This window comes from Gadus chalcogrammus, chromosome 2 (assembly GCF_026213295.1).
Source record: "Gadus chalcogrammus isolate NIFS_2021 chromosome 2, NIFS_Gcha_1.0, whole genome shotgun sequence".
Taxonomy (NCBI): Eukaryota; Metazoa; Chordata; class Actinopteri; order Gadiformes; family Gadidae; genus Gadus; species Gadus chalcogrammus.
Window position 1 is genome coordinate 1,195,848 of NC_079413.1, and position 27,459 is coordinate 1,223,306.

General features: G+C 50.7%; 3 protein-coding genes across 4 annotated transcripts in view; 1 reads left to right on the top strand and 2 right to left on the bottom strand.

Annotated features, from left to right (window-relative positions):
• Positions 1–444: 444 nt before the first annotated feature.
• On the top strand, positions 445–4,490 carry LOC130405027 (proton channel OTOP2-like). 2 transcript variants are annotated; one of them, XM_056609992.1, is made up of 7 exons: positions 445–626; positions 772–1,139; positions 1,459–1,595; positions 1,860–1,918; positions 2,054–2,172; positions 2,904–3,685; positions 4,131–4,490. In XM_056609992.1, the coding sequence occupies exons 1-7, from the start codon at positions 550–552 to the stop codon at positions 4,299–4,301; spliced, it is 1,713 nt and encodes a 570-aa protein (XP_056465967.1). In that variant the 5' UTR covers positions 445–549; the 3' UTR covers positions 4,302–4,490. The 2 variants fall into 2 exon arrangements, with proteins under 2 accessions (XP_056465967.1, XP_056465960.1); XM_056609985.1 differs by having other exon boundaries at positions 446–626; positions 2,054–2,197.
• A 249-nt stretch (positions 4,491–4,739) lies between these two features.
• Positions 4,740–20,072, bottom strand: LOC130404885 (protein HID1-like). The gene is made up of 19 exons (XM_056609833.1): positions 19,863–20,072; positions 19,064–19,213; positions 17,645–17,815; positions 16,765–16,881; positions 15,225–15,331; positions 13,220–13,336; positions 12,403–12,610; positions 11,898–11,954; positions 11,663–11,803; positions 11,343–11,433; positions 10,745–10,896; positions 10,264–10,342; positions 9,309–9,473; positions 8,218–8,445; positions 7,528–7,679; positions 6,923–7,012; positions 6,464–6,555; positions 5,994–6,152; positions 4,740–5,836 (listed from the first exon to the last, which is right to left on the bottom strand). The coding sequence occupies exons 1-19, from the start codon at positions 19,926–19,928 to the stop codon at positions 5,773–5,775; spliced, it is 2,406 nt and encodes an 801-aa protein (XP_056465808.1). The 5' UTR covers positions 19,929–20,072; the 3' UTR covers positions 4,740–5,772.
• A 7,167-nt stretch (positions 20,073–27,239) lies between these two features.
• Positions 27,240–27,459, bottom strand: part of LOC130403741 (dual specificity mitogen-activated protein kinase kinase 6-like) — an 8,952-nt gene continuing 8,732 nt past the window's right edge. The window contains exon 9 of the mRNA XM_056608175.1: positions 27,240–27,413. Coding sequence (XP_056464150.1) covers positions 27,240–27,413 — 174 coding nt within the window. The remainder of the gene's footprint in view (positions 27,414–27,459) is intronic.

Genomic DNA, 27,459 nt, shown 5'->3' on the forward strand with positions numbered 1-27,459 from the left:
TGAACGCACGGCACGTCACAGCCTAAAGTAAAACTGATGAGCAGTGGGAAATAGTGTGATTTGAGGCGTCGTTAAACGTTAATGATTAACTTTTTAATTGGGGGGAAACAAATGTGTTACAAAGGTGCACTTGAAAATAGTAGGCTACTTAGCATTGTGTAGCGTCTTATCATAGCTATCTTTGTTTTCTATGGGGAATGGGTCAACCTAGTGATTGCTATATAGTGCTTGGCAAAATAACAAATGTACAAATTGTAAGTCGCTTTGGATATAAGCGTCTGCTAAATGCCCAAAATGAAAATGTTAATGTGATAGGTAGCATTTGGTTCATAAACTGTTTTTCCAACCGCAGCTCGGATTTTGTTATCAGAGCAACATGTTCAACGTCTTTACTGACACGGTATGCGTCAAAAACGCGTCAGGCTGCGCAGGTGCGATCAGTTAACGAGGTCATCTGATCGCACCTGCAGGCCTGCGGACAGCCTGGGTCGATGCCGTGTGCGGAACAACATTATTCACCCACCCACCCGAAATAACAACTTTATCCAAATGACGACTTTAGCCCAAATGGACGTGAGGAATGTGACTCTAGAGATGATGCGGACGTGCACCAGACTTTTCTCTCGGTAATGACTACGACTTGGAATGTATTATAGCCCCATTGGCCTCAACACTAGGCCTATATATAGTCCCATCTTCTCCCCTTAGAACATGCAAAAACGTTCCCGTCGACGGATGAACAAGTGAACGCATTGGTTTATTGTTTTGCAGAAAGACCCGCCGGGATGAACGGGTATCGGAATCCCATCCGTCCAGCACTGAGACGGTCGATCAGATCGATACCATTCCCCCGGGGCCCGCTCCAACTCCCGGCCCGGCGGCAGTGGGAGCCGCCCCCGCAGCGGGGCACGGGGGCGGCTGGACGCTGTCTGTCATCCTGTGCGTCAACATCCTCATCCTGGGCGCTGCTCTGATCAGCTGCAGCGCCGTCAACGGCGCCGCCGTCACCCCCGTGCACCGGCAGATCTTCCTCATCGTCCTCCTCAGCCTGACCATACTCTGGATGCTGTTCTACACGATCTTCACCAGGAGAGCTGTTTCGTCCAAGGACAGCCACGCAGGGCCTCTGTGGCTGAGAGGTGAGCGCACCCCAAAACTTTTTTAATCGGTGATGGGGTGCTGGCCGGTTAACCATAAGGAGAGTCCAGGCATCCAGTCACCGCGACACGCCAAAATGGACAGAATAATGAATTAATGCTAATTTAGGTGACAACGCATACAAACAGGAATCGGTACAATCAGAAACAGACACGCATCAGACACTGACACACGTCATCCAGGCATTCGGCATCAATCCCGACATCAGCATCGTTTGCCCCCCCCAGGTTCCCAACGAGAGACTTTAGTGAGAGGCCTTCAGCTTTGCTTTGAATGGGGTTTGAGACGTTGTCTTCGCAGTGGGTCTGGTGCTCTTCGGTCTGCTCAGCCTCATCATGGACATGTTCATGATCGCCAACTACTCCGGCCGCCTGCACTGCGACTCTCCGGTGAAGGTGGCTTTCCCCTGCATACAGGCTGTCTTCATATTCTTCCAGGTGGGTACTTTTTGTTAAAGTGGGTACTTTTTAGTTTTGTGTTGCTTTTTTGTGTGTGTGTGTCTGTTTGTTGATTATGCAGTGTGTGTGTGCTGCTTGTGTTTCTTGATTTTGTCTCTTATTAAGCTACTGTCCTGCGCCCCCTTAAATTGCCCCCTCGGGGATGAATAAAGTGAAGTGAATTGAATTGTGACAAGCAGTCACTTCAGTGCATCATCAATAACTCCTTGGAACTGTTTTTGTGTTAAATGCTCCTTTCTCCAGACGTACTTCTTGTGGATCCACGCCAAAGACTGTGTGCAGCTGCACAAGGACCTCACTCGGTAACAACGGCACCCATACATGTAGGACCCCCCCCCCGACCCATGACTCCATAGCAACGCCTGTTCACACAGAGCGCAGGGGCCCCATGTTTGGCTCCCAGATGTATTGATGGAGGCCCCCCCCCCCCCCCCCAGCTGCGGCCTCACGGTGACCCTCTCCTGCAACCTGGTTCTGTGGATGTCGGCGGTGGTGGAGGAGTACAACCACCACACGGACGCCCCCGAGAACCTGACGGTGCGCAGCATCCAACGAGGTAGCCTCCATCAGCCTCCACCGAGGTAGCTCCACCCACAAGCATCCACCGAGGTAGCTCCACCCACAAGCCTCTACAGAGGTAGCTCCACCCATCAGCCTCGACAGAGGTAGCTCCACCCATCAGCCTCGACAGAGGTAGCTCCACCCATCAGCCTCGACAGAGGTAGCTCCACCCATCAGCCTCTACAGAGTTAGCTCCACCCATCAGCCTCCACGAGGTAGCTCCACCCACCAGCCTCCACCGAGGTAGCTCCACCCACCAGCCTCCACGAGGTAGCTCCACCCACCAGCCTTCACAGAGGTAGCTCCACCCACCAGCCTCCACGAGGTAGCTCCACCCACAAGCCTCTACAGAGGTAGCTCCACCCACCAGCCTTCACAGAGGTAGCTCCACCCACAAGCCTCTACAGAGGTAGCCTCTACCAGCCTCCACCGAGGTAGCTCCACCCTGTAGCTCCTCCCATCAGCCTCTGTAGAGGTTGCTCCACCCTGTAGCTCCTCCCATCAGCCTCCGTAGAGGCTCGAGCTCCAGCTCTTGCTGTAGTGTGGGGTCTAAAGACACTGCAAGCATCAGATTTAGATGTTTAACCATTGCAGTTAACACATTGAAAGAGATACCAGATTTAGTATCAGTCAATGTTTATTGTTGTGAAGAGTGACGCCCTGCTGTAACTCCCTGTGGAACGACCCTCAACCAGAACCCAACGCTCTCTCCTCCTCACACTGCAGCCAGCTTCGGCGACCACAAGTGCAAGTGCAGCTTCACCTCGTGCGGCGTCTTCAAGGAGGCGTACTACTACCTGTACCCCTTCAACATCGAGTACAGCCTCTTCGCCTCCGCCATGGCCTACGTCATGTGGAAGAACGTGGGCCGGCTGGCCGAGGAGCACGCCCACCAGCGGCCCAAGTTCCGGGTGAAGGACGTGAGCGTGGGGCCCGTGGCGGGGATCCTGCTGGTGCTGACCGGCCTGGCCACCTTCATCGTGTACGAGATGCAGGTGGTGGAGGAGGAGCAGAAGAACACGGCGCTGCTGATCCACTTCATCACCAACATCGTCATCGTGAGCCTGATGTCCGTCTGCACGGCGGCGGGCTGCCTGCTCTTCTGCCTGGACCAGAGGCCCCACGTGAGGGAGGACAACCCCACCCGCGGACTGGACGTGGGGCTGCTGGTGGGGGCCTCCATGGGCCAGCTGGTCATCAGCTACTTCAGCGTGGTGGCGCTGGCGGCCGAGGGCGCCGAGGGCCACGTCAACAGCCTGAACCTGGCCTGGGCCGTGCTGACGGTGGTGCAGCTGGGCATGCAGAACCTCTTCGTCATCGCGGGGCTCCACCGGGAGCCCTACCAGGAGAGCCGCGCCCCGGGAACGGGGGCCAATGGGACGGCCCTGAGCCCCGTCAGGAAGCGCCGGAAACGGAGCTTCTCCCTGGCTGCCTGCCGACACGGCATCAACTGGAAGCGGCGCCTGCTGAAGGAGATCTGTGTCTTTGTGCTGCTGGCCAACATCATCGTAAGTGGCTACACGCGGGTCTGTGTCGTAGGTCCGGTACGATGTGTGCTCCTCTGGGAGGCGGCAAGTGGCTCAGGAGGTAGAGTGGGTCGACTGGTAACCGGAAGGCTGCTAGTTCGATCCACGGCTACTCCTAGCCGAGTGTCGAGGTGTCCCTGAGCCTGACGTCTCACCCTGACTGCTCCCGCCAAGCTGGCTGTCGCCCTGGGTGGCTGACAACGCCGTCAGTGTGTGAATACGTGCATGAATGATTTTATACAATATTTTAAAGCGCTTTGAGACGCCACTGGTTAGAAAAGCGCTGTATAAACGCAGTGCGTTTACCTTGTTTCCGTCTGAATGCGTTTTTCTAAAGCCACAGTCAAATCCCTTGCATTTGTTGCAGCATACTTGGCCAACCTGTATCGAGTGGGTACTGACACTGTCTGTCCTGTGCCCCTGACAGCTCTGGATCATGCCTGCGTTCGGGGCACGGCCCCAGTTCGACCAGACCGTCGAGATCCATTTCTACGGCTTCACCATGTGGGCAGCCATTGTGAACATCGGACTGCCCTTTGGGATCTTCTACCGCATGCACTCGGTGGCCAGCCTGTTCGAGGTGTACCTCATCGTTTGACTCAGGTGCGACTGTAAACGTTTTAACGGCTTGTATGTCTTCTTTTTAATGTCCCTTCTATTGTAAATAAGTTTGTGTAAAATAAATGATCGGAGTTAAGTGTTTCAGTTTTATTTTGTTTGCTTTGCCCACATTATTCCCACCTGGTTGTGTTGCTTTAATTTATCGTCTAAGTGTTTACAGGGAAGATTTACAAGCAGACTTTATTTGTGGCATGATTGCAATAGTAACTGCACGGGGCTGTTTGTGAGTTTATATCTGCCCCATGCAAGGCCATGTTTAACTGACCCTTTATAACAAGTTCTAGCAAAGATGCCAGATTGTTCCCCAGCTGGGCCTGTAGGGTACCTGCGCTGTGGGGAACAAGATTCGCAGATCTCTTACATTCTCACTACGTCTTCTAAAGGTATTTTTAGTTGGTGAATCTCATTGGTTCTATTTGCAATCGTGTTTATTTCATTAACCTTTTAGATATTGTGTGGTGGTGTCGAATGTTAATACACTCCAAATTATAGCTGGCTTTACTGATGCATACAAATTTATAAATCTTGAAATCGAATATATCCTCTCTATTGCTGAATGGTGAACGATTGTTCGTAGCGCAACCAGCCCAAAATTGCAGTGAGATGATAGTGTATCAGTGTCGCCCTCTACTGGACAAGATGCATTATTGATGATGGGAATTTTCTAATTGAGATTCACCATACATTTGCAAACAATTCATGTAAATGAGAATGGTACTATGCATTGTCTTTAATGTATTGACAACCATGATATTTCCCATCCAACACAATATATAGATAGCAATATGGTCCAAATAAACAACATTCTTCTGAATAAGGAAAAATACTTTAAACATTAACACAATATATAGAAACAGAATGTAAGACAAAAAGTCATCAACATGATTACATCCATATAACGTCATTCTTAAATATGTATCTCTTAAAAGTCCTGTTGCCTCGTTTCATATACTACAACTATTCACAGAAGATGAGTGCAAGTACACTTTAAACCATGGCAAACACGCTGGACAAACGGAACACGATAACGATGTTTAGCGTATGTTCAGGGCCAACGAGCTGCATGATTGACACCCCGTCACTCAAAACGTTTAGCATTTCTTTGCTCCACTCGAGAACGATATCGAAACAATATTGTAAAAAAAAAGCTTAATCAATCGTAGCGCCATCCTTTGCAAAAGTCCCTCCTGACTCCCACCCTAAAAAAATTCCTTCTGCATGCTTCGACCCAGGCTGCAGTGTCTCAGCGTGAGGAAGAGGAGGAGGATGAGGAGGACTGGGAGGCAACGCTAAACAGTGAGAATGACAAGAGAAGCAGCAATATGCCAAACAAACACGACCCCAGGCGCCGAATCGTCCCAATGATTGACATGAGGGTCAAGGGTCCGCTTCATCTCCGACAGACGGAAAGACTTCCACAGCCTGGATCACAGACAGACGGACACGGTCTACATCCTCTGGATCTCAAACAGTCGGACGTCGGTGTCGTACCAGATGGGCGGGTCCACGTTTCTGCAGGAGGAAAAAATGACAGATCAATAAACATGGAGATATTGGTAGACCAACACGGATGGACTGACTTATTGTAAGTGACTTTGGGGAAAAGGGTCTGCTAAACGCCCTGAATGCAGTTCAATCCCATCTGTCCCCAGCAGGGGGCTCCACCCACCTCAGGTACACCACCCCCCACATGTAGGTGCGGAACCACATGGCGGTGCCGGCGTTGGCCTGGTACTTCCTGATCAGGATGGGATGGGGCACGGGCAGCAGGCCCACCAGGGTGCCGTGCTGGAGGAACTTCAGGATCTCCGACTCGTCCGTCAGACCCCTGGGGGGAGGAGGGGAGGAGAGAGATCAGGAGGAGGGCGGGGCTGCAGACAACGGGACGTTTGATTGGTCGAACTTTGTTTCTTCTTGGACGTTCTTGCTGGGTTAGCATGTTGCAGGGTTGAGTGATGGAGGTGTTTTGGCATTATTGGATGGAGATGTATCGGAATATTATTGGATGGAGATGTATCGGAATATTATTGGATGGAGATGTACCGGAATATTATTGGATGGAGATGTATCGGAACATTATTGGATGGGGGAGGTTCATCGGAACAGTGTTGAATCGGGGAGATCTCCGTGGTTACGTACTTGTCGATGCAGATCTTCTCCACTTGGGGGACCAGTACCTGGAGCAGCCTCATGATGGTCTGCAGAGGGAGCTTGCTCCTCCAGGAGAGCACCTGGAGGGGGAGACGAGGGCAGACGGTCACACCCCCATCACAACGCCGTGACCCTCTAACCCTAACCGGGGCTCGATACTGGACGGTCGACACGCGACTCGCATGTTGATCTGTGGATTGATCACGAGTATTGATCGATCCACAGATCAATCCAGATCAATCCACTATCGAGCCCCGTGTGCATTGATCAATACTTGTGATCAATCCACAGTATCCACGGATCAATCCACTATCAAGTGTCATAGTGGATTGATCAATACACGGCCAATCCACCGATTAGTGAATTGAGCACGCATTGATCTGTGGAATGATCAACCCCATGGATCAATGCAGATAGACTGAAGATGAAGACCAACTGGTTTCTGACCCATTCTGGACTCGGAGCCCAGTAGGACGAGGTGGAGGACGCGCTGGACGTAGGCCTCCTCTCCATCTCCGCCTCGGTGTAGAAGACATCCTGGCGTGGGGCGAGGGCGGAAAGAGATTTGTCGTCAAAGGCGGCGGTCTCAAGCTATAGCAAGACAACACAGCCAGGTGAACGGTGAACGGACTGCATTTATACAGCGCTTTCTAACCAGTGGCCAGAGGCTCCTCGCTCAGGGACACCTCGACACTCCGCTAGGAGGGGCCAGGGATCGAACTAGCAACCTCCCGGTTACCAGCCAACCCTCTCTACCTCCTGAGACACATGCCGCCCCGGCATGTGTCTCATGGGAGATACAGGCCGGTAAGGAACACACTGGATTATAGTCTGAATAAGGCATCGCTAGTGAGCTGCATTGGATGACCTTTGGTAATCCATTGGTTGAACATTTTACGTTATTGGTGTATTTTACTTGATGATGCTATGATAAACAAATGTAATCACTGCAGTACCGAGCAAAAATTCGGCAACATTACTAAACAATCCCCTGCTCAAAAGTTCCTTCACACACATCCTAACTTTCTTCACACACACCCTTGCGCTCTCACCTCCGTGTCTCTCCCCGAGTTGGACTCCGTGTCGCTGGTGCCCGTGACGGTGCTCTGGTCTGCCAGAGGTTTCTGGGGCGAGTCCATCTTTGGTATCGACACCATCGTCCCGTCCTCTGACACCTGGGACTTTTCCGTGAGTTTTTCGATGCCTTGAAACAAAACAAACCGCGAGGTCAGCAGAAAAAATTGATTAGGCCATTGATACCTTCTACCAGCGTTTATTTAGACACGATGTCGACATTCAAATAGTTTTCCCCCCTTTTTCAAAACGGTGCCGTAAAAAAAATGTTGGGTTTGTTGTTTGACTGAGTGGAAAAGTTCTGGGTTCAATCCCCAAATGTCCGTAGTCTACGAGTAGGCACCCTCGGTCAAGATGTCTCACGGCCAATGGCTCCTTCTTCTTCAGATATAAGCGCCTTCTGAATGACTAAATAGTTAATGAAACATTCAAAAGCGTACAATGAACATGCCAAGAATAGGTCCAAATAAAATCTGTCAAAAACCTGTATCTTTTTTTCACGTATTTTTTTCAATGTATTCTTATATTGATCAGTTCTTTGTTTTTGTTGTTATTGTCTTCCCCCACCCATGTTGGTGCTCTAATGTTTCACCTCGTGTCAAATGCCTATTCAAAAGTGTGCCTGCAGTACACTTAACGCCCCACGGGGGGCGACGGAGACCCCGTACCGGGTATGGCCACCAGGCTGGCCTTCAGGGTCCCTGGCTCGGCAGGCACGGCCGGCCGCGAGCCCTCCATGGAGATGGTCTCCTGAGAGCTGGTCCTGGAGATGACGTCGGGGCTCTTCTTCTTCCTCTGCAGGGCCTTCTGGATGGAGGAGGCGTCTGACGGCAGGTTGGCCAGCTGGTGGAAGAGGTTCCTCTTGCGGATGATGGCGTACACCAGGTTGCAGTTTCCTGGGAAGAGGTACGAACAGAGGAAAACAAAAAGAGATGGTACATTTGTTTTGGTCAGTGGGATGGTCCGATACCATTTTCTTCCTTCCAAATACCGATTCCGGTCCCTGAACTTGAGTATCGGCCGATACCGCGTATAAACCGATACAGCATCTAGCATTGTAACGCCGATACCCGATACAGCATTTTAGGCAGTATCGGATGATTTTCCGATACTGGTATCGGTATCGGAACAACTCTAGATCTCCATACAGAGCTTATTTGATTCTATGTTTTGTTCCATTACCCTCCTGGCCTACCTACAGCCAGGAACTCAGTCCCCAGAGGTACATGAATACATCTCTTTGGTTCTTATTGTCATTGTGCCTTGACTTGCACAGTTTCTATTTCCAGCTGCTGCCTTGACAACACCAGAGAGTTCCTCCTGGGACTAATGAAGGCTTCATGGCGACGCGATCCCCAAGGCACAGGCTTCTTCAGAATGAATCCTGAGTCCTCACCATCAAACTGGTACTGTATAATGTTGTTATAGGTCCCTGGTACTGGATGATGTTGTTATAGGTCTCTGGTTTCTCACCATCAAACTGGTACTGGATGATGTTGTTAAAGGTCTCTGGTTTCTCACCATCAAACTGGTACTGGATGATACGGTTAAAGGTCTCTGGTACTGGATGATGTTGTTAAGGGTCTCCTCACCATCAAACTGGTACTGGATGATGTTGTTAAAGGTCTCTGGTTTCTCACCATCAAACTGGTACTGGATGATACGGTTAAAGGTCTCTGGTTTCTCACCATCAAACTGGTACTGGATGATACGGTTAAAGGTCTCTGGTACTGGATGATGTTGTTAAGGGTCTCCTCACCATCAAACTGGTACTGGATGATGTTGTTGAAGGCCTCCAGCAGGAAGAAGACCAGGTGGTGGTTCTGGGAGGCCGAGAATAGGAACCAGGAGGTGGAGAAGGCTTCGAGGAGGTGGAGGAGTTTGTTGGCGGCCACCATGGAGAGACTCTTCAGGTAGGGAGACACTGCAGCAGAGAAGCACACCCTGTCGGACTAGTGCATTATGGGCTTACTGTGTGCTTCAAGATTCGAGACTCAAGATGGTTTTATTGTCATATGGACAACAATTACAGAGCAGTCGCTGGCCATGAAATGATTTAGTCTTGGGCTGCTCCAACAGTGCAATATAAGAGAAAGTAAAAGTATATGAGAAACACAAGTAGGAAAGCTGAGACTTAAATAACAATATATATATAATAATAATATAATACAAAGTAAGAGAGCAGAGACCTAAATGCAAAACTAAATAAATGTAAAAAGTAACCAGACGTGTTTATCCAGATGTCGACTGGTATAAAGTGGCAAGTTATAAAGTGTTATAGTGGTGAGCTAAGTGTGCTTCAGTCAAGTTATAAAGTGTTATAGTGGTGAGCTAAGTGTGCTTCAGTCAAGTTATAAAGTGTTATAGTGGTGAGCTAAGTGTGCTTCAGTCAAGCAAGATGGTAGCGTGGTCATTACTGCTCTTTGTTCATTTGGCAGAGTCATCATGTTTTAATGTTGGAGGTAGGAGGTAGGAGTGAAGCATCCTGCTCTAGAGGACCAGAGGACTAGAGGTCTAACCCTAACCCAGACCCCTTCTTCTGGGACTCCACTGCCCGAGCCTCCCGAACATCCTCCTCCCTGGACTCATCTCCATCGCGGTGAGAAGCTACGGACGGAGCCCACCTCCTCGTTCCCCGGGGCGCCTCACAGCGACGGAGGAGGCGAGTCCTGTATCTTCTGTGTTTGAATCAACCGCGGAAGTGAGTCACTCACCGTTCACGATGATGGTGAGCAGACAGTCGTACAGAGGCTGCAGCCGCTGGTGTCCGCTCGTGATGATCTTGTGGAACACCTGAATATAACATAAACAAGTATAAACTAGTTATAACGAATCCTATATGGTGAATGATAAATGGACTGCATTGATACCGTGCTTTTTCTAACCAGCGGCCACTCAAAGCGCTACACAATACTGCCCAACATTCACCCATTCACTCACACATCCACACACCGACGGCGGAGTCAGCCACGCAGGGTGACAGCCAGCTGGTCGGGAGCTAACAGTCAGGGTGAGGTGCCTTGCTCAAGGACACCTCGACACTCAGCTAGGAGGAGCGGGGGATCGAACCAACGACCTTCAGGTTACCAGCCAACCCGCTCTACCTCCAGAGCCACGTGCCGCCCACACGTCGACACTCTTTCCCCTGATGAGAGAACGTCCCCTCGAAGACCAGAGCGCCCCGGGGAACCTCACCACGATGAGCAGGTCGGCGTGGGTCCCGGTGAACACGGGGATGTCCATGGGCACGTGGACGGAGTACGGCTTGTTCAGGCGGACCCCGAAGTTCCTCTCGCCGCTCAGCAGCAGCAGGATGAAGACGCCGATGTGCATTAGTCCCACGCGGGCTGCACACACACACAAACAGGTAGAACACAAACAGGTAGAGCACAAAAGGTAGGTCCGGCTTCCGGATCGGTCAAAAGCAGAAGGAGAATTTCCCCCAAAGGGACAAATAAAGGATAACTTAACTTACCGTAACTTAAATCACGGTAAAACGGTAAAAAGTCGGTTTATGCTTTCCTTTTTTTTGGGGGGGGGGGGATTTGTATTATTACATTTTATTAGTCATAGATTTATTTGTTCTACGTTTTTTTTATATTTTGATCTTGTGTCAAGTGACTGTTGCTTGTGTTTTAGTGCACAGAACAAAATAGAAGTAAAAAAACGACTAATATCAAATTTAGGCTTTATGTGACGGGGGGAAGAGGCGTGATTGTACATGGTCAGATATACACAATGGATCCTTCTCTGACTAAAACACTGGACTTCCGGCGGGTTCCGTCAGACTCACACTGGTCGGCCCGGGCGTCGTTCAGGTAGAACAGGATGGGAACCAGAACGTCCAGCACGTCGCTGCTCTTCAGCACGAAGAACAGGAACTTCTGCAGAACCCAAACACATCCCGCTGAGTCCAAACTCCAAACAAAACACTGCCGCTGCTTTGGTTCTCAGCCAATCAGAACACTTCACTTCAGAGAATCAGAACTCTTAACATCGAATCAGAACTCTTAACCCCTAACTAGCTAACTACTAGTTAACTATTTAACTCTTAACTTCTCTTTTCAGATTCTTCCTACGGCGTGGTTGTCCAGACTCCCCCCCCCCCCACACCTTATTGAAGTCGCAGAGCTTCCAGAAGAGCACCAGGAGCTCCTGGTGGAACTGGATCTTCTTGGTGGAGTTGGGCAGGTAGGTCTGGGTCAGCGGGTTGGTGAGCAGGCGGGCCAGGCCCTTCAGTATGAAGTCGTAGTCCTGCACACAGAGAACCCAGGATAGACGAATGACTTGGCTGAGACGGTAAGGAAATACCCTTTACCGCAATGAGTAGGAAAGAAAGGCTTTGTACCTCTTCCCGGTGAATTCTTGACAGATAGTTCACAAACAGGTTATCAGGGCCGGTAGACTGCGAAAAGAGAGAGCAGAGATATACATTTACATTTACATTGAGGGCATTCAGGAGACGCTTTTATCCAAAGCGACTTACAGTAGTACATTTGTCAGAAGATAGAGAAACAACGATATATATCGCTGTCGGTTCAGTAAGGATGTTCATAGAACCAAGTGCCAAGCACAAACAATCACTAGGTTAACCCATTCCCTGTATACAAGAAAGATAGCTAGGGTAAAATGCTAAACGATGCTAAGTACTATTTTTAAGTGCAAAGAGGCACAGCATACAATACGTGCGTAAGGGGGATGTGTGGGGGAGGTATAAATGTAATAAGAACACACGAAAGAAAAGCGCCATTGTGCGTTTTCTGTCCCTCTGGCGCCCCCCGGTGGCGCCCCCCGGTGGCGGCCCCAGGTGGCGGCCCATAGTCTCTCTGGCGCCCCCCGGTGGCGGGCCTCACCTCCTGCTCCTCGAGGCTGGACGGGGAGGCGGGGCGGCGGGTGGCTCCGCCCTCGTGCTCCAGCGTGACGATGAGCGTCTGCACCGCCTGCTCCACCAGCTGCTCCCGGTAGTCGGAGAACATGAGGTGGTTGTAGGGGATCCCGTAGCCCACCGGGTCGTAGGCGAACACCACGTTGAGCAGCGAGGTGAACAGCGGCAGGGCGTGTCTGTGGAGGCACCGGGGGGGGGTGGAAGTGGGGGTGGGAGGTAATAAGAGTGAGCGAGTTTGAGAGGGAGTGAGCGTGAGAGTGAATGAGTGTGAGAGTGAGGCCCAATCCCATTTCTACCCCTTACCCCTCCCCCTTGTTTTGAAGGGGTACGGGGTAGAAATGGGATTGGGCCTTAGGCCCAATCCCATTCCTACTCCTTACCCCTTCCCCTTACCCCTTACCCCTACAAAACAAGGGGGGGGGTAAGGAGTAGAAATGGGATTCGGCCTGAGTATGTAAGTGATCGAATGAGTGAGTGTGAAAGTGAGTATGTGATGGAATGAGTATGCAGGTGAGTGTGTGAATGAGGGTCAGAGTGAGTGAGTGTAAGTAAGTAAGTAAGTTAGTGAGTGAGTATGCAGATGAATGTGTGTGAGTATGCAAGTGAGTGTGAAAGTGAGTGAGTATGAGAGTGAGTGTGGGGTTGAGTGTTAGAGTAAGTTGGAGTGAGTGCGTGAGTGAGTGTGAGAGGGAGTAAGTCGCTAACTGAGAGATTGAGTGTCTTGAGTATTTCAGTGAGTGCGTGTGAGTGTTAGAGTAAGTGAGTGAGAGTGTGAGTGTGTTGACCTGTTCTCGGTGGAGCAGAAGAAGGTTACCCAGGGGTTGAGCACGCTGTGGTCAGAGGCGGGGGGCAGGTACATGGCCTCGGAGAAGCACGTCAGCAGTAGGCGCAGCAGCTCCGTTCTGGGGGGTGGGGGGGGGGGGGGTCACAGGGTTGGTAAACAACAACAACATGGAGGGTAGCGGAGTGAGAGACTCACTCTTTCTCCCCCTACATCCTCTGCCTGGGAGTAAGAAGGGACGTCTTACTGAAGTATGGAAGACTCATTCTGAAATAAAGGACACTTCTCTGTCCCACGGCTGTTTCCCGTTTATTCAGAAACATTCCAACTTAAAAAAGAAAGTTCCCAAAAAGAAAACGCGTTATACCACAGTGAGTTCCGATCGAGTCATTTGATTGGACAAGAGGCATTCCATGAGTGCTGACGTAGGGTATGACAGCACTGGGACTTTTAACTGGACACGTTTCACTCTGCGTCTCTAGTAACCGTTAGTTCCGCTGACGATGGTGCGCTGTTCACTCATCGGAATCGGACTGGCCGACAGAGCAGCGAACCCAAAAGTGACTCTGATCTCGCTGGCCGTACAATAGATGGGTACTTACAGATAAATGTAGACGGTACACAGAAGCTGGCCTGAGGCTAAACCAAGCAAGCTAGCGTGCAGGACAATGCGAGTGTTGCGTGGCAACCGTCCATCCCTGACCCGTCGCCCAAATATTTGTGTTGGCTGAGCCGAATCTGTTATATTTAAACAAACAAATCCTTATCCGTCTTCGCTTATAACTGCTACACTTGCCGACCTGTTATCAGTCCCCTGTAAACGGTTGTAATCAGTCGGTGATTACCTTTGGCACTGGATCACAGACGCGCTGATATCCAGTATTCAGCAGCACTCTCTTTTGAGATAAGCATAATTCCCCCCCAGCATAATCAAGTCAGAGATTCTAACTCTCACTCTGTGGGGTTCGGACCTTTAAAGAGATCGCATTATGGAGGCAGGGAACGACTTGCATAATAGAGGTGAGCACCAACAGAACATAATAATAATGGAATATAACCTGATTCTCCACTCTAAACACTGTATAGGTCTTTAACCTCATCGTGGAAAACATTAAAAACAGATCAGGGCTAACTAGAAAATGCATTTCCTGCAGTGCAAAGTGAGGTTGAAAATATTTTTGAATAAAGCCACATAGATTAAGACATAAAGAAACGTTAAATGGCTTAAATCAAGTGAAGGGATTTGAACCAAAGTGTGTGTGTGTGTGTGTGTGTGTGTGTGTGTGTGTGTGTGTGTGTGTGTGTGTGTGTGTGTGTGTGTGTGTGTGTGTGTGTGTGTGTGTGTGTGTGCGTGTGTCTTTAAGAGAATAGCGAGCCGGTGCGTGATTAAAAGTAGCCCAATAGAGCGGGAAAAACAGTCCAATCTGGCAACACTGCTGAACGTCCTCCAAAAGTAGCCCAATCTGGCAGGAATAACAGTCCAATCTGGCAACACTGCTGAACGTCCTCAGCTCCAGCGTCAACGTAAATCAATGAGAACTGAAAACGAAGCCGGTATGAAACTAAAACTGTGATTCTGAATAAAGTTTAAATGATATCAAAATTTCGGATATTATTGAAGATACAGATACAAGCTCCGCCGTCCTCCCATTGACTCCCATGTTTAAAAAATATATAGTATTTTAAAAGTAGAATATCTTAAAAATCGGAAAAGAAAAGAAGCGCGCAATTTCAGATAGGTCCCAAAGTTTGTAGAGAATGAGAAAGAAAGAAAGAAAGAAAGAAAGAAAGAAAGAAAGAAAGAAAGAAAGAAAGAAAGAAAGAAAGAATAAAACTTATGAAGAACAACAGTTGAGCGCTGCATGCAGCACTCACCTAATTATAGTTCATGACATTCATGAGGTGCTTTCCGAAGGCACTTAAAGCGCTCTGCATAGCGAGAGTGGGAAGGAAACCGCCGGCGTGTGATTGAGGCGTGTCGGACATGAGGTGGGCGGGAGACGGCTCACCTGTTCAGGTCGTGGATGTAGTTGAGGGGGGGGGACTGGGCGAAGCCCACCCCGGCCTCCCAGATGTATTCACAGCTGTCAATGGACTGCATGTCCTCCACCGACTCCTGGGTGGGGGGGTCAACAGGGACTCAGTCAGACACTTTTCTGGTTCACACTTTTCTTCGGCGCGACGAACAGTGAATTATGATACAGGAGCAGGGTTATGTGTTTACAGACGCTTAAAGTAAGTAGGCTTGGGACATTGGGGATCGAACACGGAACCTTTTGGCTGACAAGCGAACACCTCAGAAACTAGAGGCCAGTTGGGCGGCATGTGGCTCAGGAGGTAGAGCGGGTTGGACGGTAACTGGAAGGTTGCCAGTTCGATCCCTGGCTCCTTTCTAGTGTGGAGGTGTCACTGAGCGAGACGCCTCACCCTGACTGCTCCTGACGAGCTGGCTGTCGCCTTGTGTGTATGAATCGGTGCACGTTAGGCAGTATTGAAAACAGCTTTGAGTGGATACTGTTTAGAAAAGCGAAATATAAATGCAGTCCATTTACTTGTTCAGACGCGTTCTAAACCGTCCAAAACATTGTTAGGAAATTGTGTTTATTTAAATCGGAAATGAAAACTAAAAATATAATCATTGTTGTAATCCCCAGAGTTACACAACAACGACGATGGTGGCTTTCCAGGCAAGGCCATCCGTCATTCCAGTCATCCGACATGCCCGCAACATTCCTGCTTGTCGATGAGTAAGAGGAGACTTCCTGGTCAGTGAACTCACTAGTGTTCCTCACTTCGTCTTCAGACCGACCGGGAGGACAGGTTAGTGAAGGAAGTAACCTTGACTTTAGCTCTAAGGCAACAACGTGAAACGGCCCTCGGGAACTGATCAGTCTCTTACGGTGCTAAAGATATCGAGCCTGACATCAGTACAGATTTGGTTCTACTGCCAAAGTCGGATACGATTATGATTGGATTTGGATGTAAAGTAGCCAGGAATTATGTTAATTATATTATGTTTAATATGATATTAAATATATAAAGTTGAATTATATGATGATTTGAATTGGATTTGGATGTAGAGTAGCCGGTAATTGCATTTAAATGTTATCTTACTGTCATGCCTTAAGAGAGGTGAATAATATTACGATTTGAAATACGTGAACTCAGTCGATTTTCCTTCCATGCCATCTCTGAGGTAGCAAATGCAAGTGAACCCTACAGAAAAACCAACAGCAGTTACCATGACAACCCAGAAGAGATACCAAACGAAGTTGAAACACAAAAGGAACATGGTAGCACTGTGGGCAATCGCTCTATGTGGCTCCATCATGGGGGGTCTGGTTTGAGGGGTCCGGTTTGGGGGGTCTTGTTTGGGGTTCTGGTTTGAGGGGTCTGGTTTGGGGAGTCTGGTTTGAGGGGGTCTTGTTTGGGGGGTCGGCCATGGGGGGACTGGTTTGGGGGGACTGGTTTGGGGGGTCTGGTCTTGGGAGTCTGGTTTGGGGGGCCCCCTCACGGGGGTCTGGTCTGGGGGGTCCCTCGTGCACTCACAGGGCTCCTCTTGTGGCTGTGGACGGTGAAGTCCGGGCAGAAGAGCAGGTCGGCCACGGCCAGGAGGAGGGACTCAGCCAGCGGACGGGCACTGTCGTCATCCTCCATGTCCTCCGTCTGCCCGGAGGGGGAGACCCGGCGGAGAAGGGAGGAGGAGGAGGAGGAGGAGAGGGAGGAGGAGGAGGAGGAGAGGGAGGAGGAGGAGGAGGAGGAGAGGAAGGAGGAGGAGGAGGGGGAGGAGGAGGAGAGGAGGAGAGGGAGGAGGAGGAGAAGGGAGGAGGAGGGAGGAGGAGGAGGAGGAGGAGGAGGAGGAGGAGGAGAAGGGAGGAGGAGGAGGAGGAGGGGGAGGAGGAGGAGGAGGGGAGGAGGAGGAGGAGGAAGAGGAGGAGGAGGGAGGAGGAGGAGGAGGAGAGGGAGGAGGAGGAGGAGGAGAGGGAGGAGGAGGAGAGGGAGGAGGAGGAGGAGAGGAAGGAGGAGGAGGAGGGGGAGGAGGAGGAGGAGAGGGAGGAGGAGGAGGAGGAGAGGGAGGAGGAGGAGGAGGAGAGGGAAGAGGAGAGGGAAGAGGGGGAGGAGGAGGAGGAGAGGGAGGAGGAGGAGGAGAGGAAGGAGGAGGAGGAGGGGGAGGGGGAGGAGGAGGAGGAGGAGAGGGAGGAGGAGGAGGAGGAGGGGATGAGGAGGAGGAGGAAGAGGAGGAGACGTGGTGGAGGAGAAAGAGGAGGAGGAAGGGTCGAGGTTAGGAGACAGGCAGCAAGGGTTCTCACTTGATAACCTGTCAATTAAGCCCAAGATAATATGTTGAGCTTAATGACATCCCGACCATCCCGATCATTCATTCATTCATTCATTCATTCATTCATTCATTCATTGCCTCATCCCTCACCCCGGCCCGCCCGGCCCCCGGGACGGTCGACCAGAAGAAGCCCCTCCAGTCCTGGTCCTCGAAGATGTAGGGCAGGATGCGGGTGAGGATCCGGGAGCAGTTCAGCACCGTCTGCTTCTCCTTCTCCGAGGGGCAGCCGGACCCCGCGCCCTGCACCAACTTCTCCACCGCCTGGAGGAGGAGGAGGAGGAGGAGGAGGAGGAGGAGGAGGAGCGAGGAGGAAGAGGAGAGGAGGAGGAGGAGCGAGGAGGAGGAGGAGGAGGAGGAGGAGGAGGAGGAGGGATGGGTGGAGGAGGAGGAGAGGAGAGGAGGAGGAGGAGGGGGGATGGGTGGAGGAGGAGGAGGAGCGAGGAGGAGAGGAGGAGGAGGAGGAGGAGCGAGGAGGAGGAGGAGGAGCGAGGAGGAGGAGGAGAGGAGGAGCAGGAGGAGGAGCGAGGAGGAGGAGGAGGAGGAGGAGAAGGGACGGATGGAGGGGAGAGGTGGAGGAGGGACGGGTTGAGGGGGGATGGGTGGAGGGGGGAGATGAGGAGGAGGAGGAGGGAAGACGGAGAGCGCAGTAGGAGTCAGATGTACAGTATGTGAGAGGTAAACACTCATCACATACCTGCATGCACAAACACAAATTCATACACCTGCACACTCACTCATTCACGCACACCTGCACACGCACAAACACACTAATTTGCACATTCATACACCTGCACACTAATTTGCTTACAGATACACAAACACACATGCATCCAGGAAGAGGGAGGGCGAGATGGATAAATGCCTCTTTTTTTATTGTAAAATACATTAATGTTGTGGGACTATGTGTATTTAACCAATTGATCAATTCGGGCTTTTAGCAGCAGTCTTTTTTTACTAACACATTAACTTTGATTTGAGGAAGTGCATGCCTCCATCCTTCAACTAAAATCAATATCAACAACATCAAATATGTATTATCCTTTCAAGATCTGGGGGAAAAAATCATTCCTGTTTTTCCTGACTCCTCCAAGAGACCGGTCACTCACGGTCTCTAACTTCTATTTTTAACGTTCTATACCATTTCATGTTCTTCACTGCCGTCATTGTTCATCACCTTGTATCTCTTGTTTCAAAAGGCGCTCTATAAATACATCGTACTAACGTACTTACTGTGCTTATCGGATTGTGTTTATGTTTCTGACTGAGGCTTCTAAAGGAAACAGCCTTCAGCGCGGACAGGAAGAGGAGTGAGGGGAGGAGGCCAGCCCAGCTAGGCACTGATTCGCTGAGAGAAACCTTTCCAGACATGTGATCTTGTATTGCATTATAAGCGTTATTATTAAGAACCAGGGAAGGAGGCCGTTCAAAACGATGTCTCTCATAGCGGTCTCCTGGAACCCATGTTGTAAAGCCCTCCTATCGCTGTGCTACAGCACTGAGTGTGTGTACCTTATAGCACAGAGTGGCGAGGTTGGAGGGCGACTCCTCTCTCACAGCCCTTATCTCGGCCGCTGGCACCAGGGCGAAAACATCCTGCACCGTTGTGCTGGTGTCAGCCCAGAACTGGTCCCAGAAGGCATCGTCTGTGGCTTCCACGGGCTGTAAAACACATTCATATCATAGTGCATTTACACCAGCTGCTAGAGAACTGATACAGCCTTAAGAGCACAAAACAATGCTATTTTTTGATGAACGGTTTCCCTTCTGCCCCCTCGTCGTGACGTTCAGTTTGATTGGTGTACTGAGTCAGAGCCAGAGGCTAATTGCAAGGTAAACACAGCCCCGTTCTGGTAACCAGACAACGGGAAACATGATCTGCCCAGGCAATCTCAGCCCATCCACCTGCAGCAGCTGGAAGCGTGGTGCTGTTTTGTGGAGATCTACGTCACCAGGAGATGGGTTAAGCTGCGCCATCACAGTCTCACCAATAAACAGCCCCTATGAAAACCATATCTACTTCTGATGGTTTATTTATATAATTATTTGAACATGCCTCCTTGTGACGATTGAATCATTGCAGAGAACATATATCGACATACGGTCGAATTCCCTTATTGGCTTGATCGGAATTCCGCGTTTATTTTGAGGAAACCGTGCATCTGTAGCCAAAGAGAAACGCCACAACAACATGCAATCTGCTAAATTAATTAAATCATCACCGAGCGTGTCATCCGTGTACTCTAGAAATAACCCGCGTGCAGTCACTGATATTGTCTCCTTAATTCTGGTTAAATGAAAAATGCAGTACCTGTGTTTTGGTTGTCAGCTGGATCACGGCTTTCCTGAAGTTTAATTTGGAGTCGGTGCTTCCCATCTTGATGTGTTCTTTATTATGGAGCGACGGCCGGCGGTGGACTGTCGTTAATCTCACCTCCTTCCTTCGCTTGAGTCACCCACCGCGGAGGCGTTTCCACGCCACTGGTTGGTCGGCCGGAGAACTACAATCCCCCTCTTCCGGGGTTAGTGTACATGTCAGCTCGTTACTGTATGATCACTGATTATTATAAGGGGCCCACACGATTCACCCTTCATGTGTTTATTAATGAGTAATCAAGCATCATGAAACAGCTCTAAATTTATATTTCTAATAAATGTTAAATGTCTTTGTGTGAGTGGGTAAAACCGATTTTGACCGCAGATTGTATCAATGTTTAACACGAAAATTGCACGGTGTCACCACATGGGGACAATAAATACGTTTTTATTTATTACATTGTTTTATGTAATTCCCCGAACGGATTGGATCAAAGAATCGTTGCTACATTGTAATCGTGTGTGTGTGTGTGTGTGTGTGTGTGTGTGTGTGTGTGTGTGTGTGTGTGTGTGTGTGTGTGTGTGTGTGTGTGTGTGTGTGTGTGTGTGTGTGTGTGTGTGTGTGTGTGTGTGTGTGTGTGTGTGTGTGTGTGTGTGTGTGTGTGTGGGCTGACGTACGCCGCACATGCGCAGAGCCATGTAAACACACCGTCCGCCGTTAGTGGTCAGAGTTAAAAACAGATAGCTGCTATTTTAGTGTTTCTTCTATTGAACCCTGCCCATGGGATACCGGTTTTCACCCTGTTGCTTTTGACCTTAGCTTATCCACCAAACAAATCGGCAATTACAACATCTGACTTCAAGATGCATTTATGACAAAGACGTCAGCTGAACCGGAGCTAGCAGCTAGCAGCTAGCTAGCGTGTACCCGGAGCCCCACTGTTCTCCCAACTCTGTCCTCGGCTCTTATTTAACCTCTCGGTCCTCGTCTGCCCTGCTAGCCGTTAGTTTCTCCGTGTAGATTACCCCTCAGCCCGGTTCTCCCCTCTCTCGCCATGACCGGTAAACCCCCTCACGGTACCGCGGGGACAGACAGAGTTTAGCCCGCTAGCCGCTCACCGCAGGCCGCCGGCTCGGAGCCTCTCACCCCCCTCTTTCACCCTCACGCCCTCACTCTCAGCCCCACAGACCGCCCCAGGTCGATGCTTCTTCACGTCTTCATATGTTGACTGAAAGCAGGTGAGTGCTTTGGCGTGTGTTTCCTGAGCCCTTATTGTCTTAAAGCAGAAACCCTCTTCGTTTGGTTTACGGCTGACGTTGGTTGTCAGACTAATGACGTCAGCTGTATGACGTAGTAAGCATACACTAATGTTTATACCCGCTACACCTAGTGCTTTGACAGATGCTCCCTCATTAGACCAACCGGGACTCCATTGTGCGACATCGGATCCTCCCTTTGTGTGCTTGATTTGTTGTGCCGTGTGTTTACGGTCTGGGTTTGTTTCTCTGACAGGAAGCGGCAGCACAGCGGCGGGGACGAGCAGAATGGTCAGCAGGTGCCGCAGGCCAAGAGGCAGAGCCGGACCCATCCGCTCTCCCCAGAGCCGGGGCGCGACGCCTGCGAGAAGGAGGTGAATATACCACGGACCTGTCTGGGACATGAGCAGCACACGTGCTTATATCTGTACAACACATTATCGGATTCGTTATTAATAATTCACATTAACATTGAGGTAGTTTAGCAGACGCTTTTATCCCAAGCGACTTACAATAGGTACATTTGTCAGAAGAAAGAGAAACAACAATATATCGCTCTGTACAGGAAGGATGTTCATAGTACCAAGTGCCAAACACTAACGATGTCTAGGTAGACCCATTCCCTGTGTACAACAAAGATAGCTAGAATAAGATGCTACACAATGAGTACAGTACTATTTTTAAGTGCCAAGACGTACAACAAACAATAAGTGCCTAACAGGGGTTTGGGGGGAGGCTATGCAGAGAAAATGCCATACTGGTTAGCCTTGCCTTATTTCTATTATTCAGTTGGAGGATCGCTTCAAATATGTGTGTTGTATCTTTCTCTTCATCTAAGTTTTTTAAATAGAGGATCATCTTAACTGTCTGTTGCTCTGGCCTCCGGGTTCCTAACGAGTCTCTCTTCTCTGTCTCTCTGTCTCTCTGTCTCTCTCTTCTCTGGCTCTCTCTGTCTCTCTCTCTGTCTCGCTCTCTCTGTGTGTCTCTCTGTCTCTCTCGCTGTCTCTCTCTCCCTGTGTCTCTGTCTCTCTCTGTGTGTCTCTCTCTCTCTCTCTCTCTCTCTCTGTCTCTCTGTCTCTCTGTCTCTCTGTCTCTCTGTCTCTCTCGGTCTCTGTCTCTGTCCCTCTCTCTCTCTCTCTCTCTCTCTGTGTGTCTCTCTGTCTCTCTGTCTCTCTCTCTCTCTCTCTCTCTGTCTCTGTCTCTCTGTCTCTCTGTCTCTGTCTCTGTCTCTGTCTCTGTCTCTGTCTCTCTCTCTCTCTCTCTCTCTCTCTCTCTCTCTCTCTGTGTGTCTCTCTGTCTCTCTCTCTCTCTCTCTCTCTCTCTCGCTCTCTCTCTGTGTCTCTGTCTCTCTCTCTCTCTGTGTCTCTCTCTCTCTCTGTCTCTCTCTCTCTCTGTCGCTCTGTCTCTCTCTGTGTGTCTCTCGCTCTGTCTCTCTGTCTCTGTCTCTCTCTCTCTCTCTCTCTCTCTCTCTCTCTCTCTCTCTCTCTCTCTCTCTCTCTCTCTCTCTCTCTCTCTCTGTGTCTCTCTCTCTGTGTCTCTGTGTCTCTCTCTCTGTGTCTCTCTCTCTCTCTGTCTCTGTGTCTCTGTGTCCCTCTCTCTGTCTCTCTCTGTGTGTCTCTGTGTCTCTCTCTCTCTGTCTCTCTCTCTCTGTGTCTCTCTGTGTCTCTGTGTGTCTCTCTCTCTGTCTCTCTCTGTGTCTCTCTCTGTGTCTCTCTCTCTGTGTACTCTCTAGTCCTCTACCAGTGAGAGCAGTGGGGTCAGCAGCCCTGAGCAGCTGGTTGGAAGCTGCAGCAGCCAGTTCGCCGTGGACACCCTGACCGGCCGCCGGGGCCCCGACTCCTGCGGCCCCCTCGGCTCCTTAGCGGACTTCTCCTCTTCCTCCTCCTCCTCGGCCGGACGGCCCCCCCTCCTGTCCTACCACCAGATCAACCGCATCCTGAGAGAGGCTCACTTCCAGAGCCTGCACAGCAGGGGGCAGCCCGCGGACACATGACGCCCCCACCTCAGAGCACTACTCTGGGACAGCTTGGGGCGGTGTGGGGGGGCGGGCAACCGCAGCATGCCCTGGTATGAGGCGGCCAATCACAGTTCGCGTTTAACACCAACCCCCGCGCCCCAAGTTCATCCAAGCACCGAGTCGAGTTGCGTGCACATGTGTCGAGGGATACGTGTGTGTGTGTGTGTGTGTGTGTTCCATCGAGGCAATAGTCATGTTAGCAATAATAACCGGAGCCAAACTGAGATGTTTCTTTCTTTTTGGGCGCCTCTTGTTTTGTTTTTCTGGGGTGTTTTTGGTTTAACATCTCAGAGGTTCATCGTTTGCTGACGCAGAATCCACTCTTTCTTTCAGGGGAGCATCCTTAGCCCGTTTACCTTGTGTCGCCTCCCGGTATGATTTGCTGGGTTATCTGCTGTGTACAACTAGGGTAAGGGAGGATTTGCACTTGAAACCCCGGTCAAAACGTGTCGAACCCTGGGCAAGCTTCAGGCTTTTGCGCCCTGGACGAGGAAACCCAACGTGTGATTCTACTCTCAGGGCGGAGGGTTTTGCATCAGGCAAACGCTTGGCAGGGCAATGCTTGTCTAGTGTCCACTGTGGCCTGAATGTGAAGTGAACGATATCCAGTACTATGACCTGATGAACGGGGCCATGCGTTCTGCTGGCTCAGTGGTACGCAGGTCACTGAGAAGCTGTGGTTCCGACGTCAAGACATCCAGGTATAAGCACTGAGCCCGATGTTGTGCTGCCTTCTTCGCTCTCCCCTTGTGGGATTGGTTTCATAGTCCAGGCACTAGCAGTACTCATATCTTGTGTGTGTGTGTGTGTGTGTGTGTGTGTGTGTGTGTGTGTGTGTGTGTGTGTGTGTGTGTGTGTGTGTGTGTGTGTGTGTGTGTGTGTGTGTGTGTGTGTGTGTGTGTGTGTTTCAGGTTATTGACGCAATTTTGGAGATGTTTTATTTTTATGATCTTTTTTTGGTATTTAGTATGGTACATGCCATTATGTTATTTTGAATTCGCCATACATTTGAAATTAAATAAAGATTAGATGTTTTTTTTCGATGAAAATGTGGTTTGAATTGTCTTTTTAATTCTTTTTTTTTTATATCTTTGCATTTTCAGTGAAACACTTCATCATTCTCGGCACACTTAGTAACAGCTCACCAGCCAATCACTGCATTCGCTCCAATTGGACGGTAATGAACGACCCCCCCTCCCCCACACACAGCAGAACCATTAATGAGATATGACCTGTGTGGGAGGGGGACTGCCAGAAAAAGGCTCCTTTAATTAGCTCACTACATGTCCTTGTCTTGTCATAGACCCAGCCTAACAGATTACATACATTAGGCCAACCCGCTTTACCAAGGCTGCCTTCGCCTTCCTCCAGCGTTGGGGCTCACGGCTAGCCTTGTGTTGAATCCCCAACGTGTCAATTTTAGCCCTTTTTGTTCCAGCATGACAAATTGGGCAATGATGAGCCGTGATTAGTTATCTCTTGGCACCGTGGCAGGTAGTTGGTTCTTTGTAGTCAGGGGCGCGTTCTCATTACGGTATGAATCCGACTTCCTTGCAGGTTGTTGCTTGCACGGTGAGTCTTTCATGAGGATTATTTCATATCCTACTTGTTGAAGCCACGGTTCAGTTTGTTTGTGATTCCTGTTTGCATGATTGCAGAGGAGGTGATAGGGATTAATCTTTTCAAGTTATCTTTCAGACCATATGAGTTTTATTATTGCTGCTTGGATTAGGATCCGATGCATTGTTTGTTTTTGATATCGTGGTTGTTCACAACATGAGCAGAAGATGGCAGCACACTATGAGTTTCAGACTTGTATTTGATAGATTACCTACCGGATATCATAGACTCATTGATAACATACCAAACACCATGCCGAGGGAATTTGCTTTTACAATCTCCCTCCCTCTCCCTGTCTCCTGCGGCTCTCTCCTTCTCTCACACACGCATCCCTCTCTCTCACAAACACACGCCGTCCTTTCCATGCAGTGCCCCAGTATGAGTGGGCGTGATAAATGGCTGGTATCAGTAAGGCAGAGAGGCAGGAGAGAGTTAAATGAACTGTCCTTGTTCGAGGGTCTATGTATGCGCATACATTGTTATATTTTTACCACGGCCAGCAGAAAATCTGGGTTAGGCTTCGGATTCCTGCGTCCTTTCTGCTCCGATTCTCGTCTCTAGAACGTTGAAGTTCTAGAGAAAACCGTACCACACGTCAACGCAAGGTCCGCCCCTGTAGATGACAAATGAACGCTTCATATTCGTCACAGCAAGGGCCTCTCACCAGCTCGTACGGCGGGAGCTCACCAACGGGACTTTGTGTTTGTTAACTCAACAGAATGCTCATTGTATCTAAAATAAAGCATCAGCAGACCGGCTCCTTTACGACAACGGCAGATTGTTTAAAGTGCAGCTCAGAACCAACTCGGGGGGACGGGGGGGGGGGGGGGGGGGACGACGACGACGACATTTCAGGGTGTTAAACCAACACTGGCTTCAAGTGGACCAGTCCGATCAACCGGACTGTGCCAGGCGTTGGCTGAATGTGTTTGGGCAGCTGTCGTCTGGCATGAGAGGGTGATAAGGCAGGCGGTAATGGCTCTTCTTTCCACGCCAGCGAACACAAACATCTGCTTTGGATTGTCCTCCGAGCGATAATAACCAAAACCATGCCCTGCCCCCATGGCCGTATGTTTTGTTTGCCGATACAATGACCCTCCAAGTCCATTAGACCTGCCCTGATGCCCAGCCTGGCCAGGGTATGGATGGCCCTGGCATGGAGCGTAATCATTGGTCAATACTGTGTACACAAATACTCGGCCTTCATAGCTGAATGCCCAGCTGCACGATTCACACCAGGACTGGTGAGGGTGACATCTGTATGAGGCATTCATGCAAAGGTATCAAGGCCGTAGCCAGGGATGACAAATGACATGAGTGAGGTCCGGGTGGTGGGGGGATGGGTGGGGGGGATTTGTGGCTTCAGTTGCGGAGGTTACATTTTGTCTAGGGGGTCCCAAACATCATATGGCTCTTCCCACCTCCGTACCTTCGCCCAGCCCTGTCCCAGCCCGGCAGTGTGGTTCTCAGGTTAGCGCTGTATCCCGGGTGGACTACTCTGACTGGTATCCCTCATTGGTATCCTCAGGCCCCAAATCGAAATCCCATCCTCGCATTATACCGTTATGCTCCCATTAACCACCAAGACGTGCAGGGCTTTCGATCTCTTGCCAAGTATTGTCGCAGTGCAACCGTTCCGGGGGGACGGTGCTGAGTGGGAAACTTCCTCTAGTGGGGTTGTGGCCGGGTGGTGCCTGCAGTGCACTGAGCTCACCGTTATGCAGACCACTGTTTATTAAACGGCCCCCAGTATTAGTGGGAGGAGGCTCCGTTAGGTGTGAGGCCTGAGTTGTTATTGTCCAGAGAACAAGCAGCGCGCTACATCTTGGGGGCCCGTTCCGGCAGCCTGACGAGGGCCCAGACAAAGGCCCTGACGAGGTCATTAGGTCCCTGATGAGGGGCCTAATGAGACGAGGTCCCTGACGAGGTCCATAACTAGGGCCCCGACAAGGGCCCTGACGAGACAAGGGCCCTGACGAGGGGCCTAACGAGACGAGGGCCCTGACGAGGGGCCTAACGATGGCTCTGACGAAGGGCCTAACGAGAAGAGGGCCCTGACGAGGGGCCTGACGAGACGAGGGGCCTGACGAGACGAGGGCCCTGACGAGGGGCCTAACGAGGGCCCTGACGAGGGGCCTAACGAGGGCCCTGACGAGGGGCCTAACGAGACGAGGGCCCTGACCAGGGGCCAAACGAGGGCCCTGACGAGGGGCCTAACGAGACGAGGGCCCTGACCAGGGGCCAAACAAGACGAGGGCCCTGACCAGGGCCCTGCCGAGGGACCCAACGAGACAAGGGCCCTGACGAGGGGCCTAACGAGACGAGGGCCCTGACCAGGGGGCAAACGAGGGCCCTGACGAGGGGCCTAACTAGACGAGGGCCCTGACCAGGGGCCAAACAAGACGAGGGCCCTGACCAGGGCCCTGCCGAGGGGCCCAACGAGACAAGGGCCCTGACGAGGGGCCTAACGAGACGAGGTCAAGAGGGCCCTGATTGGGAGGGCCCCTGATCAGGGGCCCCGTCGTGGGACCAGACAAGGGCCCCGTCCCGGCGCCGCTGACCCAGTGCCACTCTGGCGTGTTTCACGGAGAGTGGACTGGCACGGCGCCCCTCCCGTCCACCGAGGTGCAGTTGGTTGCATTTGGACCATAACTGTCAGGAAGAGGTACACCCTCACATACAGAGCTGCCATAACCCC